The sequence below is a fragment of the Chelmon rostratus genome, chromosome 3, assembly GCF_017976325.1.
Source record: "Chelmon rostratus isolate fCheRos1 chromosome 3, fCheRos1.pri, whole genome shotgun sequence".
Classification (NCBI taxonomy): Eukaryota; Metazoa; Chordata; class Actinopteri; order Chaetodontiformes; family Chaetodontidae; genus Chelmon; species Chelmon rostratus.
This window is the reverse complement of record NC_055660.1, coordinates 10,149,974-10,167,120: the sequence shown is the minus strand read 5'-3', so window position 1 is coordinate 10,167,120 and position 17,147 is coordinate 10,149,974. Positions and strand designations below refer to the sequence as shown.

The following is a 17,147-nucleotide window of genomic DNA, read 5'->3' as shown; positions in this document are numbered from 1 at the left end:
TTCGAATGTTCTGCGTGTAAAATGTGTCATACAAGTATAGTTGTCTTGCTTTTTAGTGGCTGTTATATTGAAATTTGGACAATTGCTGTCAATGCTGAAATTTCAATTAATCGATCGCAGCAGAACAAAAACATCAAAAACTGTAAAAACTCTCCCTGAAGATTAAATTTATCTTATGCCAAATGGATGACACTATAATTATGTCTTAATCTGAAGGAGGAAACACATCCTCCCTGACAGAGCCGCAGTGAGAGGCGGAGCAGCACTGGAAAGAGGAGAGCTTCACCTTCCTGGAAAGAAAGTGAAACTTTGTCCGAGTGACGGCAGAGCTGAGACAAATCTCTGTGTTTCTGTCGAAGGAAACATTAAACTGAGTACATCAGGTTTTTCTCAACAATTGACTCAAATACTGGTGAGTACAAATGATCATATTTACGGTGATTCAACAACCAGTGTGAACAGAAAACTGACAGCTCCAATCAAACACGAGGTTACGCTCCTTTCATGTCATAATGGCAGATGTCAGACAGACATCTCAGTTAAGTAAAAGACACCCGTTGAACACAAAATCATGTTTCTCAGTATGGCAGTAATCGTACTACATACTTTTTTCAAATGATAAACACGTTACTAAACGTTTTCTAATACTTTGACTTTTCTTGTCAGTGTGTAGACATGTCTGCTGCCAGCAGTCTGCTGTTGGAAGATAAGTTTCTGTGCTCCATCTGTCTGGATGTGTTCACTGATCCAGTCACCACACCATGTGGGCACAACTTCTGCAAAACCTGCATCACTGAGCACTGGAATGTAAATGCCCTGTGGCAGTGTCCTATATGTAAAAAGTTGTTTATCACCAAACCTGAGCTGTACGTCAACACTTTCATCTCAGAGATGGTTGCTCAGTTCAGACAGACGGCTCAACAGGAAGCCAGCAGCAGCAGCTCAGAGCAACAAGAGTCCAAACCAGGAGAAGTTCCCTGTGACGTCTGCACTGGAACCAGACTGAAGGCCCTGAAGTCCTGCCTGGTCTGTCTGGTCTCCTACTGTGAGACTCACCTGGAGCCTCATCTGACAGCTTCACGTCTGAAGAGACATCAGCTGATCGACCCTGTGGAGAACCTGGAGGGCAGGATGTGTATGACACACGATAAACCTCTGGAGCTGTTCTGTAAGACTGACCAGACATGTGTCTGCATGCTGTGCACTGTTTTAAACCACAAGACACATGATGTTGTTCCTCTGAGAGAAGAATATGATGAAAAGAAGGCAGAGCTGGGAAAGACAGAGGCTGAAATTCAGCAGATGATCCAGAAGAGACGACTGAAGATTCAGGAGATCAAACAGTCAGTGAAGCTGAGTAAAGAAGACGCAAACAGAGAGATAGAAGAAGGTGTTCAGATCTTCACTTCTCTGAAGGAGTCTGTTGAGAGAGGCCTGAATGAGCTCATCAAAACGATAGAAGAGAAGCAGAAAACAACAGAAAAACAGACAGAAGTTTTCATCCAAGAGCTGGAACAAGAAATCTCTGAGCTGATGAAGAGGAGCACTGAGGTGGAGCAGCTCTCACGCTCTGAGGACCACCTCCATCTTCTCCAAAGCTTCTCTCCTCTGAAGGATGTCCCAACCACCAAAGACTGGACAGAGGTCAGCGTCCATCCAGCATCATATGAGGGGACTGTGGTGAGAGCTGTGGCTCAGCTGGAGGAGACGCTCAGTAAAGAGATGAAGAAGCTGATTGAAGCAGAGCTGAAGAGGGTCCAGCAGTATGAAGTGGATGTGACTCTTGATCCTGATACAGCAAATCCCTATCTCATCCTGTCTGATGATGGGAAACAAGTGACTCATGATGATGTGAAGAAACGTCTTCCAGACCATCCAAAGAGATTTTCTACCTGTGCTTGTGTTTTAGGAAAGCAAAGTTTCTCTTCAGGCAGATTTTACTTTGAGGTTCAGGTTAAAGGAAAGACTGATTGGAACTTTGGAGTCGCCAGAGAATCGATCAACAGGAAGGGACTAATCACACTGAGTCCTGAGAACGGTTTCTGGACTATATGGCTGAGAAATGGAAATGAGTACGAAGCTCTTGACGCCCATGTTGTCAGTCTCTCTCTGAAGTCTCCGCCTCAGAAGGTGGGGGTGTTTGTGGATTATGAGGAGGGTCTGGTCTCCTTTTATGATGTAGATCCTGCAGCTCTTATCTACTCCTTTACTGGCTGCTCCTTCACTAAGAAACTCTTCCCGTACTTCAGTCCCTGGCTTGATGACGGTGGTAAAAACTCTGCACCTCTGATCATCTCTCCTGTCAGTGAGTAGATGGATGAGGCGTAAACAAAGAGATTCACTGTGATATAAAGAATCAAATATGCATATTCAGTGGCAAAGTACAGTTTAAATGTTTCATCTTCAAACCGTGATTATGCAATTTCATGTATCTCATTACTGATAAATTTCCCCACACAGATGGTTTATTAACCCATTTAACAACAGTTAACAATAATTTGATAATAATAAAACACTGACACAGAACGTTTCACTGCACTGTGACTACTTTTACTTTGAGCACTTCAAGTCCCTTTTCCTGAGAATACTTAGATACTTAAATTAGGTTTTGAATACAAGACTTGAACTTGTAGTGGAGTATTTTCTCAGAGTGGTATTAGCGGTCTCTTGTTCCTCTTCTGTGAGCTGTTTACATTTAATTCATCAGGTGATCAACAGACAAAATAATCTGCAACTATTCATCAATTTATCAAACTTTAAGTACTTTTTTGAAGCAAAAATGGCAAACATTCACAAGTTCCAGCCTCTCAAATGTGAATATTTGCTGGTTTTCTTGGTCTTAGATGTTTGGCTTTTGGTTATTATGAATCATAATTGGCTTGTTTCACCTTTTCTCTGACATTTCAGTGACCAAAATATAAATCAAGAAAACAAAAACTGTTAGTTTCAACGTTAGAACTTTTGTTGTATTTTTTAAATCTCTTCAGCTGTTATTGGGTTTTGAGCATTTGAACAAAATAAATATGGCCTGACGTCCCTCTGGATTTTCACTATCAGCTGCTGATCAGTCTGAAAGCTGTGAAATGATGATTTGTCAGACTGCCTACGTTGACACCACTTACAACCTGGAACACAGCAGTGTGACATTATCCTTTTGAGAAGAGCTTTTCACCTTCCCTCCCCTAGCGTGACGTGAGAGTAAATTGGCCGTAGTGTCAATATGGTCTATGGTTCATATTCATGATCATTCACACAGATTTCAGTTGATTTAAGTTTCTCTTTGACTCTACTGAAGGGTCAATTCCGGGGGGCAATAGGGATTTGTAATATAATGCAATTTCATTGAATGTGATGTAATTACTGCAACACTCTTCTGATTGTATTTGTACAAAATGTTTTTTGCACATTTCTCTCACAAGAAAAGAATAAAATGGAAAGAGGTTTGGATGGTGACCTGTCAGTTGTTGTCTGATGCTTTTTAATCTGATGTATTCCTCAAAGATGAGACCTGTAACTAATTTAATTTAAACTGCTGGTTTAGAAATTATTTGAACTGACTCTTGACTGTTGAACTTTTGCTTTGAAATCATTTCCTGTTAGGAAGAGTTGCTAGTGAATTATTTTGAGCGTTGTATCCGGAAGCTGTATTGTACATAGTAAAGCATACTTGACGGAGTCTATGATGCTGAGGAGAGAGCATCCTTCGCTGCAGGTTCTCAGCCAGACAGGCCGTGTGGTTTTGCTGATGTGATGTTAGAAAGAGGAGTAATATTACCATTATTTTTATTAATAGTATTATATGCTATTTAATGTGATTTCACTGCCGTGAGTTCAGACACCTCCCGGTGATCTCAAGTTTCAGGCTGTCGCGGACACACACAGCTCAGTGATGGTGGATTTGTCCGAGAGTGGTGCAGTGTCGCCCGGACACGGCAGGCACGGACAGAGCTCCGGCTCCGGTAACAACGGGAAGAAAACGCCGAAAAAGTCGCGAACGAGAAGAGGCAAACGTGGCAGGAGAAGAAGGAATAAAAAGAACAACAGGAACAACAAAACACCTCCACCATATTTTCCACCGGAGGTAGCTTCCGTTCTTAAGACCGAGGATTAAGGGACATCAGCCCGCTAAACGAGCCAGCTAACGTTAGCTACTGGTGCTACAGCAAGCCATAGATAGTTTCAGGCTAATCACTGATACATTTTGTTTACACCACACCAATAAAATATCTATAACATAATGTAGAAATATCGTTGTTGTGAGCTAGACTTTATATACGAGCCCCTACCGCCAGTGTCTGGTGCTCCTTCGAGTGGCGAAAACGTCACAGCAAACTGCCCTTAAATATCTGACAATTAGAAATATATTTGTCCTAATAGTTAAGAACCAAAGGCTGTAGAAGTTCACACTATATATATTCTTAAAGAATAAAGACCGCTAAATAATTCGGCATATGCCTCAACAACAAGAAGCAGTGTTTGCTGTGCTATTTTTGCTTCCAGCTTTCGGAATAGTTTCACATTTTTAACTCTTAGCTAAGATGCCACTGATTGAGCGCAAAATTTACTTTATATTCGGTGGAAGAAATTGAGATTGAGGTTGTGTAAACAGATGTTCAGGTAATTCAACTTTATACCGAATAGATAAGTTCATCTTGTAGGAAATGGTCCAAACCAAACATTATGTTTTAGTTTTTTTAATTGACAGATGTTAGAACAGTTGCTTAAAAACATTGTTCTCATTTAACTGTACCCAGTGATATCTAACATCACGTCTTGACTATATGAAATCTAAAACTACTACAGTTGAATGTATCACTAACTGCAGGCATTGTTACAATTAGAGGCTGGTTAGCCAGAAAACACTCGCATACAGTAACTGTGCCAAGGATCGTCTTCAGAATTGATTAAAGGAAATTGTAATCAAATACACATACAGTGACTGACAGTGGTGTGATACAATACATATACCAGTTTTTTGTTTTCTGCAAATAAGCGTTAATCAAGAACAATAGCACAAATGTCATGGCCTGGAAAGTTGAGAAACTGTTGAAGTCCATCCAGTATGCGTCACTTTAATTCTCTGTGAAGAAGAGGTGGAAATGGATTCACCTGATCTCAGCTCACTGTGTGCTGTGAGCAAAAGCCACTTAGAGAAGTGCTGAAAGCACCGAGCAGAGGGAGATTGACACAGTGCTCCATCAAGCCCTTCATCAAATAACTTCATAGACAGAAACAGCATCAGACAGAAAGTACACTAAAGTATGTGGACAGGGGTATCCATATGCTTTTGGACATATAGTGTATACAATAGTTAGTCCAGTCATTTTGACTTTAATCTGACTTTGAGTGTCCTCATATGTCTTCTTTCTTTCTTTTCCAGGCTGAAGAAGGAAACATCGAGTACAAGGTGACTGACTGTCTCTGTTCCCTGCTCGGATTTAGTGTCATGCAGGTTTTTTCACACCACATTATGAGCTGCAGAATGTATTTTTATTACTTTTCTGACTTCTTTCTGAGAGTGTAGAGATGATTTAGGGAACAGAGTTGTAAGATTAAGGTTTTATTGAGCTGTTAATGCAGATGATAGATGCTTAAAAACACTCATTTCAGTTTCCTCTAAAAACGCCAGTGAAGGTAAATGGTAGGTATTATTTGTTATGTGATTATAGTGAAAAATGGCTTGAACATCCTTGGTGATGTTGTTCCATATCTCTGACCTATATAAAACATATATGTGGACATTAAATTAACTTTTTTCAGTCGGTTACTGATGGCATCAATTTTGTCAATTAATCAATTAGTTAAGTGGCTAAATATTAATCACCAACTATTCTGATAACTGAATAATTGTTTCGTAAATTTTTAAACAAAATTGCTAAACATTTGCTTCCAGTTTCTCAAATGGGAGGATTTGATGCCTTTCTTTGTCTTACATGATAGTGAACTGAATATCAGCTTAGTTACTTTTAGTACCAGATAGTTTCCCGATTTCGTTTTCCACTGCAGACAGTTCCCCCTCAATGTGGGTGGAATTATTAAATGAGGCATAATACGGTTGCATTCGTGTTAGCAGATAAAAAAGAAACAGCAGTACATTCATGGTATAAGTTGCATTTTTATGTTTATGAAAGTGTTATTCATTAGTTTCTTTCACCATTGTTGCGTTTGTGTTTTTATTTATAGTTGGAATGATTCCTGATAGCCGATACTGATATATCGGCTGATATTTCTTTTTGAGCATAAATACATAACATAATTATACTTGTTTGATAAGGATTGGGTAATACATTTGGTTATTAGAGAATTCTAATCACGTAGCGAGTGAAACATTTTACGGTGTAAAAATAAAATCATCTGTTTGAATCATTGAAATGTTTTGGGACTTTTCATTGTTTTCTGATACTTTTATAGACAAAGTGATTAATCAATGAATGAAGAAAATAGTTGACAAAGTTATCAGTAATAAAAATAAATCGTTGGCTGCAACCCTTATCTTACATTCAAAGTAACAGTCTTTGGTCTTAATTATAAGGCATCATAATTCTAGTTTGCATCATGCTCTGTTTTAACTGTGTGCTCTGTCTTTTCCCCTGTTGTACCATCGTGTTTCTGTTTGTCTCTCTGCTTGTAGTTGAAGCTGGTTAATCCCACTCAGTATCGCTTCGAGCATCTGGCCACGCAGCTCAAGTGGCGTCTGCAGGAGGGCCGCGGCGAGGCCGTCTACCAGATTGGAGTGGAAGACAACGGCCTGCTGGTCGGCCTGACCGAGGCTGACATGAAGGCCTCGCTCAAGACCTTAAAGAGGATGGCAGAGAAGTAGGTCACCTCATTTGAGAGTTGGTATCACCACTGTTTGGTTAAAACACTTGCAAAACGTGTTGTAGAATATACTTTTTTATGTGTAAAGAAGTTTAAATGGTTTACAGAAGCATTAGAGAACCAATGAGTCTCATGCAAGAACATTTTCATTTTCTTAAACCTTTTCTTTCTCTGTTCTGTGAGGCTCGTTCGTGTTTGTACTCTCCTCACTGAACAAACTTTATCGACCTCATAGTTAATGTCTCATTTCAGCCTGATGATTGTCACCTGTTCATGAGATTTGATCATCAGCACGATCACCCCTAAAGGTGCCATATAATGCTGCCTGCCACGCTCTGTTTATGCGCAGTTTCATTAAAAACAATGTGATCAGTTAACAGATAAGTTAGAAAATACATGAATACACCTCTCTCTGATGTGTCATCGGAGCTGTACTGTGACAGGAATAAAGGAAGGGAATGTTTGACATAAAGCTAAAAAATGTCTTTCTAAAGCAAAGTGGTCCATGACTAATATGAGAGGAGGTCATGTGACAGTCATGGAGATGTTAGATGTTAGACTGGAGGATACTTCAGCCTGCGGCAGGTGATGTTACACTGCCAGGTGATGACAGAGGATGATCCTGGACTGAGGCAGCTGCCAGAGGGAGAGGATTGTACAAACAGCTACTGTAATGTTTAAGCTGCTGTGCAAAAATATGCTAATGCAGATCATAAAATTACAAAAAATCTGTTTGTAATCTGGCAGCCATGATAATGTGGTGAACAGAATGTTGATGACTTGTACAACAGAGTTCTGTTCGTGCCTCAGAGAAAATTGTAAATATGAGAAAATTGCCTCATTCACTTGTTTGTGCCACAAAGGATCAAACCTGCTTGTACAATTGCTTCTTGCATGAAGACCAATGATTCAGTAAGTGGCTGCAGCTGTTTATCTGCTTTCAGGGTTGTAGTCATTTCAGTACAGGATGAAAGTCAATGTGATGGTTAATTATCATCATGAAGCTGATGCATTCACTAATAAAAATAATAATGTTCTTCTTTTTAATCATGCAGTCTCTCCAACTTTCTGCATTTTAACAAAGCAGCATGCCTGGGAGGGAAATTATTTATTTTCCAGTGTGAAGATAATGTGAATTTTTCCATGAGTAAAACAACAGGAAGGAGCTTCAAAGCAGTCCTTCTCCTCATCAGTATCACATACTAAGATAACTGACAAAAAAGGTGAAGAATTTAACTCCTGCAGGTTTTGAGTCACTGCAAGTTGATTTTCATTTTCAGACAAACTGAAACCAGAAGGTGAGAAATTAATCTAAAAACAGATTGTGTGCGTATGTTGGGAACTGGTCGACAGTGTTGTTAACTGAATGCAACACTGTGTTGTGAGTTGTAATCTGTCTGTGCGGGTTTTCCTTCTCTGTCTTGTCAGAGTCGGTGCTGACATCACTCTCCTCCGAGAGAGGGAGGTGGACTACGACTCGGACAGAAACACTCGAAAAATTGCAGAAGTCCTGGTTCGCAAAGTTCCTGATGATCAACAGGTGAGAGTCTGTCCTCCAGGTGCTGCTTTTCCTGCTATGTATTTATTTCAAGGTGTTTTTCAAACCTTGAGTCTCTCTGCTCATTGGGTAGATCAGGGATTCTCAAACTGGTCACTCAAAGGTCCAAATTTGGATCAATAAAAATTCAGTTTGAGACTCAATACAACAGCTGGCCAAAGAAATAAACCCAAGTGACATCTCTTATGTGTAATAGACGACCTTAGTGATTCTACGTGAGTATCCCTTCCTGTCTGCAGGTGAACTATGAATTACAGTTTTTGCTGTGTGTCAGGGGTAGGCAAACGAATCCACGATCGCTCACAGGTTGGACAGGACTTCTGTTAGGACTGAGGTCCGGACTTTGAGAAGCCCTGGGTTAGATGTTTCTGGGGTGAGACCAAGAGAGTATACACAGGAAGACGGTCCTGAAGACGCATCTGTCTGCCTAAATATCATGAAGCTAGTCCAGGTCAGACTGGATTCACTCTTCAGCTTGCTACTAGAAACTGCTTATTTCAGTCATCCACATCCCAGCGTGCAAAGCCTACCTGTCTCAGAGCCACTCCAGAATTTGTTTGTGCGCAGATCAAGATCACATCCTCTAAAGGGTCTCTGTGAGGTTGTTTTGATCATCAGATTGAGTTCAGATCTCCCCAAATTGTACCAAGGAGGAGAAGATACCAGAGTCTGACTCAACAGGTTCGAAAATGTTAAAAAGACATGACATGAACCCCAAATTTACCTCAGCTTCAGGCAGCAGCAGACCTTTGTTAAACTGGTTTATACCAGAGACTATGATCCCTCTCCTCTGTCGTGTTGTTTTGGACTGGGACAGTTCCTGGACCTGCGGGTGGCAGTTCTAGGCAACGTGGACTCAGGAAAATCAACTCTGCTGGGCGTCCTGACGCAGGGTGAGCTGGACAACGGCCGTGGTCGAGCGCGGCTCAACCTCTTCAGACATCTGCACGAGATCCAGACTGGACGGACCTCCAGCATCAGCTTTGAGATCCTTGGCTTCAACAGCAAAGGAGAGGTGAGCTCACTAATGGCGGAGAGAGAACAGATGTTAGCCATAATTATATATTAATTAAAGGCTTCCTTGATACAAAATTCATTTTATGTTGACTCGCAGATTATCGATTTCATTTCTAATAACCGTGTTTCCAAGTTAAATTGTTCTCCTGTGCTGAGAGTCCAAAAAAGAAACCTTAAAACTATAAAATATCATTAACATCTGTACAGTTTAATATTTTAATATCTTCTGTACCCTTTGTGAGGCTTTAACAGGGTGTCCTAATTAAATTCCCTATTAATCTCAGTTCGAGTCCTTTATCTTTGTCTGCTGATATCCAGTCAGTCCATTCTGATCAATATAGTATTTGTATAATCTAGATTTTTGAGACTAGCACTGATATTGTTTTTTTTATCATGGCGCAGGTCATAAACTATAGCGAGTCTCGGACAGCTGAGGAGATCTGCGAGAGCTCGTCCAAGATGATTACCTTCATCGATCTGGCCGGACACCACAAGTATCTGAAGACAACCATCTTCGGCCTCACCAGCTACTGCCCTGACTTCGCCATGTTGGTGGTGAGCGCCAACACCGGCATCGGTAAGCTGCAGCCACATGTTACAAACAGGAGGCAATGGTATCAGGACACGAAGAAGAGTAACCTAGACCCCAACATTTTTAATAACTACAGACCTGTGTCCAACTTACCATTTTTAAGTAAAATATTAGAAAAGCTGGTTTTTAATCAATTAAATGATTTTTTAAATAGTGTCAATATTTTGGAGAAATACCAATCTGGTTTTAGGATGAACCACAGTACAGAGACAGCCCTTTTAAAGATTTTAAATGACATTAGGTATAACGCAGATTCACATAAACTCACAGTCTTGGTACTACGGGATCTAAGTGCTGCCTTTGATACAGTAGATCACCACATTTTATTAAACAGACTGAGAAACCTGGTCGGCCTCTCTGGTACTGTTTTTAGCTGGTTCAGCTCCTATCTCACAGATCGATATTTCCGGGTAAGTTTGGATACATGTTCCTCCAGAACACATAAAACAAGTTGTGGGGTGCCCCAAGGGTCAATTTTAGGTCCAATTCTTTTTAATCTATATATGCTTCCCCTTGGGGACGTCATCAGGAGACATGGCATATTCAGTGTTGCCTCATGTGGGGGCCTCCACACTGGGGTGTATGCCCAGTCTGCCCACGGGGGCCGGTGCTTGGAGGCCGCCTGGGCCCGAGGGACTTGGGTGGCTCTGCATTAAGTGCTGAGTCTGCCCCTGTCCATCGGCGTCTGGGTGGTCTCTGTGGCGGCACTCCCGGTGGCCGCAGGCTGTGGCGTTTCCCGGTGTGGATGGCTCCCATAGGTGTTTCCTCACATGGTTCCTCAGTGCCCTGCCATGTCTCAGCACTGTGTGTATGTGTGTGTATATGTGTGTGTGTGTTTTGTGAGTGTTTGTGTGAGTGCATGTGTGTATATCTGGAAGTGGGATATTGTCTGTCATATTATGCTTTTATTCTCTCTGTTGTTGTATTCTTTTATCTTGTGAAGCACTTTGTATTGCATTTTAAATGGATGAAAAGTGCTATATAAATAAAGTTTGATTTGATTTGATTTTGATTAGAGCTGTGACAGTTTGCTAAGGAATTAAAAGCAACACCTCACAGTCACCACTAGAGGTCAGAGGTGGTTAGTGTTGGGAGCAGACTTCAGGGAGTCGGACTGAGTGTTGTTCCTATTCTCGTTCATAGCTGTTCATTCCTGTCTTACATACATACTTACATACGTGGATATTATTTATACTGTAAAGTGATAACATTAATTCTTTGACGATTAGGGCTGCAACTGACAGTCAGTCTTAGTATAATTGAATCTGCCAATAGTGACAAATAGTGATCAAATGCACTGTCACATATTCCTAAGTTCAACAGTCCAAAACCCAAAGATACTCAATTTACTATCAGATATGACAAAGAAAAGCAGCAAATTCTCACATTTGAAAAGTCCGATCTGCTAATCGAATACTCACCTTATGCAGCTCTAACCTTTTTATATAATTCTTCTCTCTCCAAGGCATCTGGAAAATCTTGAAAAGCCTTGAAATCAGTTTCTTTAAAAGCCTACACCTCTAAACTACAGTGGGAGGACAGTGGATTGTTCTGCAGCAGACTCCTCAGTCCTTTTTTATGGAGTTTCAGTGAGAACCATCAGGCTTGCAGCAAACACTGTCAGTACGGGTATGACGAAATATTAACACAGGAATAATACAGAAATTATTATTAACACAGAAAACTGTTATATTTTTAAATTTGTGTCTTTTGTTTCAGTCTGAGTCATTTAGAAGAAGAAAATGTAGCTGCATTTAGATTTCTGTTCTGCCCGCAAGATACTGTAAGATGATGATTTAAACCTTCAGCAGAAGTGCTGTGATTCAAGAATTCAAAGGAAAATATGCAGTGAGCACAAATATACTATATACATAAATATAGAATAAGCAATAAATCTGTAAAAAATAAAAGATTGAATTGAATGAGTGATTCTCTCTCTGTATCTGGCAGATGGTTTCTGGGTAATGCAGTATTTTATTTGGATGTCAGCATGCTCACAGAGTTCCTGTTCTCCTCCATCCAGCCGGTACGACTCGGGAGCACCTTGGCCTGGCCATGGCGCTGAAAGTTCCCATCTTCATCGTGGTCAGTAAAGTGGACCTGTGCTCCCGTGGCACCGTGGAGCGAACCGTCCGGCAGCTCGAACGAGTCCTGAAGCAGCCGGGCTGCAACAAGGTGCCCATGGTGGTGTCCTGCCCCGACGATGCAGTGACGGCCGCACAGCAATTCACTCAGTCTGCATGGTGGGTAGAAATACTGCTAATACTGCTACTAATACTACAACCACTAAAGCGGTTCATTCAGTCTACATGGTGGGTAGAAATGCTGCTAATACTGCTGCTAATACTACAACCACTGCAGCAGTTCACTTCAGTCAGCTTTAGTTACTTTGCAGATTGAGATTTTTTACACACAAAACATATGAATGACCTGATATGAGTTTGTAAATATGATGTTGTTTTAAATTCAACTATCCAAAAGTTCATATTAGTACAGCTGAAACAATTAGTTGATTAATCATTTACTCGATTGACAGTACCACTACTACTAGTATGAACTACTATTTTGAAAAGTTTACTGCACTGAATACTTTTATTTTGAATATTTTAATTACATTTTCCTGACTTACATACTTTAACTGAGGTAACATTTAGTGCAGGACTTGTAAGAGAAAACAGTCAAACTGTGTCACCAACACAGAGTTTTCAGTCACATCGTCGTCGTACTGAAACAAGTCACACTGGACAAAATATTAGAAACACCTGTCAGTATGATTAAAGTTTCCATTGTGTGTGTGTGTGTGTGTGTGTGTGGTGTGTGTGCGTGTGCGTGCAGTATCACGCCTATCTTCACCCTTTCCAGTGTGTCTGGAGAGAGTCTGGACCTCCTGAAGGTTTTCTTGAACATCCTCCCTCCTCTGAGCAACAGCAAGGAGCAGGAAGAGCTGATGCAGCAGCTCACTGAGTTCCAGGTACACACACACACACACACACACACACACACACACACACACACACACACACACTGCATCTTACTCCTACTAGTTACCCATAAATGAACTTGTAATGTATGTCGTGATGTAACTCACTTTCTGGCAGCCATGTTGGAGGTCTCCAGCCCTGTGAACAGATTTCTGATGGTCATCCAGGGAATCTTTGGAAAAGTCCTGGAATATAAACATTTGCAGAAAAACAATTAGCTGCTCTTAGAAAGCTGTCACTGGTGTTACAGAACCCCAAAATGTATATAGAAGTCGATGTAATTTTACACTCCAAGTCACCATTTATGATGTTTCATTTGCAAATATGGCCATGAATGATGAGTCTTATAAATTCCAGGACAAATGGAAAATTGGTTTAGTCTTTGATAATAATCTTTATTTTTAGAGCATCATTCATGGTGTTGTTACGTGTTTTACATGAAGTAAATATTCATTAATAGCAATAAAAGAAGAAAAGACAACAATAAGAGAAAAACTGTAAACTAATAGAATTCAGCCAAATTCTCTGCAATAAAAATGTTAAAGTTACAAGATTCGAAAAGAAAATGTATGACGGAAAATCTTCGAAAACCGAACAGGCTTGTAGAAGCGCAACTTTGAGGAGGCCTTGAAAGGAAGCTATTGATCCGGCTCATGTGATGTGTGTCTTTGCAGGTGGATGAGATCTACTCAGTTCCTGATGTTGGGACTGTGGTGGGAGGAACTCTGTACAGGTGAGAGAACAACACATATCACACTCAGCTGTGGACTATTTCTTGGAAAAAGTGGAAAAAGTGTTTAGTTTTTAATCCTGTTATGGACCCAAACTAATTTCACTAAGTATATACTATCTACATACACCACCAAAATGAGAGCATCAATGTAACAGGACACTTTTGAATGGTATATATTTGTATAGATAGGGGTCATATAATGCTTCCTATACCAACAGCTATCTGTAGAATTCATATTAAAATCTTCAAATGCAGTCTTGCACATACAGAACGTGTCCAGACCCAAACAAAGTTCTCAGTCAGAATTAAATGATAGGAATGTCTTAAAGAATGAAACAACAGGAGATCAATCCAACAAACAATTTGTAAGCAGTTAATGTTTTGGATCCATTAATAACAATAACTTGAAATTAGTCCTTAACGTCTCCGGTTCTTGCTGCACATTTTCTTGCTGTTTTATTCTTGAAATCCCATCGTTTTTCCCTGCACAGTGGATTTAATACTTCATACATTTCATATAAGAGTTGATACAGTATTTGATAGAAGACACTGTCAGTTTGTCTCCTATCTAAACTCATTTTGTGTCTCCTAAAGGTCACAGATGAGTGTGGAGGACCAGATATTTGTAAATCTGTAGCAGCCGTTCAGTTAGCTTCAGGTCTTAAAACATCTGCTGTTCCTCTAAAACTGACAGCCAGCTTCGTTTGTGCAGACGAGTTCTCTGCACTGAGTGTGTTGCAGTAATAACGCTGCCTGTGTGTATTTCAGCGGAGTGTGTCGGGAAGGCGAGAGGCTGGTGGTCGGTCCAACTGATGAGGGCCGCTTCCTGCGTCTGAAGGTGGGCAGCATCCAGAGGAACCGCTCGGCCTGCAGGGTGCTGAGGGCCGGACAGGCTGCCACGCTGGCCCTGGGAAACTTTGACCGCTCACTATTGCGTAAGGTCAGAGGTCACATAACCTGTGTGATGACAGTGATGTCAGCGTGATGTCAGGGTGCCATGACAGCGATGTCAGCGTGTGACGTCTGATTGGTTGTTGCAGGGTATGGTGATGGTCAGTCCCAAGATGAACCCGACCATCTGCTGTCAGTTTGAAGCCGCCATCGTCCTGCTCTTCCACGCCAAAACCTTCCGCCGGGGGTCACAGGTCACAGTGCATGTCGGCAACGTCAGGCAGACTGCCACTGTGGAGTGCCTTCATGGGAAGGTCAGTCTCTACATTAAAAGCTTGTGATCAGTTCACCATCTTGTGGCTGCTTGTATGTAACTACAACTCTGTGCTGCAGGACGAGCTGCGTACAGGCGAGAGAGCCGTGGTTCGCTTCCGCTTCATCAAACACCCCGAGTACCTGCGACTGGGAGCCAAGCTGCTTTTTAGGGAAGGTGTCACCAAAGGCATCGGCCACGTCACCCGCCTCCTGCCCCCCTCCCAGAACCACGACCAGAACCAGAACCAGAATCACAACCAGAACCTGCAGGAGCACTAAAGACCTCGACCATCCTCCATCACAGGATCAACAGATGTTGAGCTTCGTGAGAACTTTGACTGGTCAGATGTCACCAGTGCACCTCTCCCGCCACATGTCGGCGCATTAATCCTCCTGTCCTGGATCTATAGTTCTGTCCTCATTCACCCCACTGTGATGCCAGAGACTCCATCATCATCATCTTCCTCCCAGCAGACGCTCGTGTCTTGAGTTAAAACTGGCTGACCTCAGTGGACTTAAGCCTGGACGGTTAATCTGATGTTGTGCCACAGTTTGATTTAAGAGGTTCCTTTTTCTCAGTGCGCCTGTCATGAGAAGACAGCGGGATTATTTTGGGGGGGATTTGAGAAGTGCTTTTAACGTGACACAGTGCTCACCTCTCGAGTGCCGTGTTCAGATGAGGAGGAAGCAGGGATTGACCTGTCTGTCCCTCCCAAACACAACATCAGACTAAATCTGACGTTTGAAGAGGACGGCTGGGGAAGGAGCTGTAGTTTCTTTCAAACATTCTGAGGTGGACCTCATCAAACATGGTGGTTTTACATGTTTCAGCCCATAAACTTCAAAACATGAATGTTTTATATCTGTGCTGAGCTTTTTCCATGGAGCACAGTGGCTGTCGAGGGTCATTTGTTTCGCAGTTTGTGTGGACAAGCAGAAAGTATGTGCTCTTAGCAAATACAGCTGAAGGTGGTTTATATACAGCGGTGAAGGTACATTGAGTTTGACATTTATTTTCATTATTGATTAACCTTTTAAATACTTTCTAGCTTAATCAATAAATGAATCAGAAAATATTGAAAATATTCATGTTTCCCAGAGGCGATGCCTTCACATGTTTTGCTTTGTGGAACCAAAATCGAAGACATTCAGTTTACAATCACATGAATCAGAAAAACAGCAAATCTCCAGAAGAAGGAGAAACAAAGTAGAGACAGGTTTGGATTGATAATTGAGTCAGGATTTCACCATCAAGGTTTTTGATTATTACGTCAGGACTAGTTTCAGCGCTACAGGCTGCCTTGTATTCTACGTCTTAGGTTCACTGATAGCTTTGATTTTGGACAGATGTGGATAAACTTCACACTTTGCCTGTTAAACACACAGTGTTGTGTTGTCTGACGTCACTGACAACACAACAGGCTGTGTACCCCTTTGCTCATTTGTGTGCTCACATTAACTTGAGGGTATGAATTGCTGATCCTGGATTTGCTTGCGGAGGTGAACTTTTTCATTTGCAGTTAGAGTTTAACTGTGGTGAAACTTGACATGAACGACAAACATCCATCTGTCTCGAGTCCAAGATGGAGAAAGTTATTATGTTAGCTGTGTTACACCATCCAGCTTTGTAAACTGGTAACTTTTTGTCCAGAGAGCAACTAAGATAGCTGGCTTGCTAACTGCAATCTGAAAAGTAGGCTAATGTGGCTAGCTAGCATGTTATCTTGCTAGCGTGTTATCTTGCTTGCATAGCATGTTAGCTTGGCAGTTACAGTAGCTCATCAACGAGCGCTGTGCACTTAATTTGAGATCACATATTACTGACACGTTTGTGGGATTTGTTTTTAAAAGATGACCCTCGACACGTCCTGGACTCCACACATGCCGCAATGTTTTAATTTAATCTGAAACAACCACCAGTTCGTTCTGTTACACTCTTTTCTTTTGCACTTTATTCCCTTTTAATCATGATGATGATGAACCAGTTTTTCCATTTGATCCCGGTATTGATCGCAGTCAGCCAGCCGTCAGATGTTGGTATGTTTTGTTTGTGGCTGCTCACTTGGTCGACTGTGAATCAACAACCTCGACAGATAAACTATAGTTTTGTAGGTTGATGTTTTGATGAAATGTTGGAGGAAGTTTCGGTGGCTGATAAATTTATCATTGCGTAGACATTTTGGGGAATAAAATGTTTAATTGCAGTTTCATCTTCAAACAATGTTTTTATTTTTTCCACTT

General features: G+C 41.3%; 2 protein-coding genes across 2 annotated transcripts; both read left to right on the top strand.

Moving 5' to 3' along the window:
• Window positions 1-286: 286 nt before the first annotated feature.
• On the top strand, window positions 287-3,442 carry LOC121626609 (E3 ubiquitin-protein ligase TRIM39-like). Its single transcript, XM_041965221.1, has 2 exons — window positions 287-412; window positions 667-3,442. The coding sequence occupies exon 2, from the start codon at window positions 676-678 to the stop codon at window positions 2,311-2,313; it is 1,638 nt and encodes a 545-aa protein (XP_041821155.1). The 5' UTR covers window positions 287-412; window positions 667-675; the 3' UTR covers window positions 2,314-3,442.
• A 447-nt stretch (window positions 3,443-3,889) lies between these two features.
• On the top strand, window positions 3,890-15,371 carry gtpbp2b (GTP binding protein 2b). Its single transcript, XM_041933925.1, has 12 exons — window positions 3,890-4,081; window positions 5,381-5,407; window positions 6,632-6,816; window positions 8,248-8,359; window positions 9,195-9,392; window positions 9,797-9,971; window positions 12,010-12,229; window positions 12,822-12,957; window positions 13,642-13,700; window positions 14,469-14,640; window positions 14,741-14,905; window positions 14,985-15,371. Exons 1-12 carry the CDS (start codon window positions 3,890-3,892, stop codon window positions 15,183-15,185), a joined length of 1,842 nt encoding a protein of 613 aa, XP_041789859.1. The 3' UTR covers window positions 15,186-15,371.
• Window positions 15,372-17,147: the final 1,776 nt, after the last annotated feature.

Excerpts from the sequence above, each read along its gene's own strand:
- LOC121626609 (XM_041965221.1), top strand. The coding sequence starts at position 676 with ATGTCTGCTGCCAGCAGTCTGCTGTTGGAAGATAAGTTTCTGTGCTCC.
- gtpbp2b (XM_041933925.1), top strand. The coding sequence starts at position 3,890 with ATGGTGGATTTGTCCGAGAGTGGTGCAGTGTCGCCCGGACACGGCAGG. Across the intron at positions 8,360-9,194 it reads AAGTTCCTGATGATCAACAG|TTCCTGGACCTGCGGGTGGC; the intron begins GTGAGAGTCTGT and ends GGACTGGGACAG. Across the intron at positions 12,230-12,821 it reads CAATTCACTCAGTCTGCATG|TATCACGCCTATCTTCACCC; the intron begins GTGGGTAGAAAT and ends GTGTGCGTGCAG.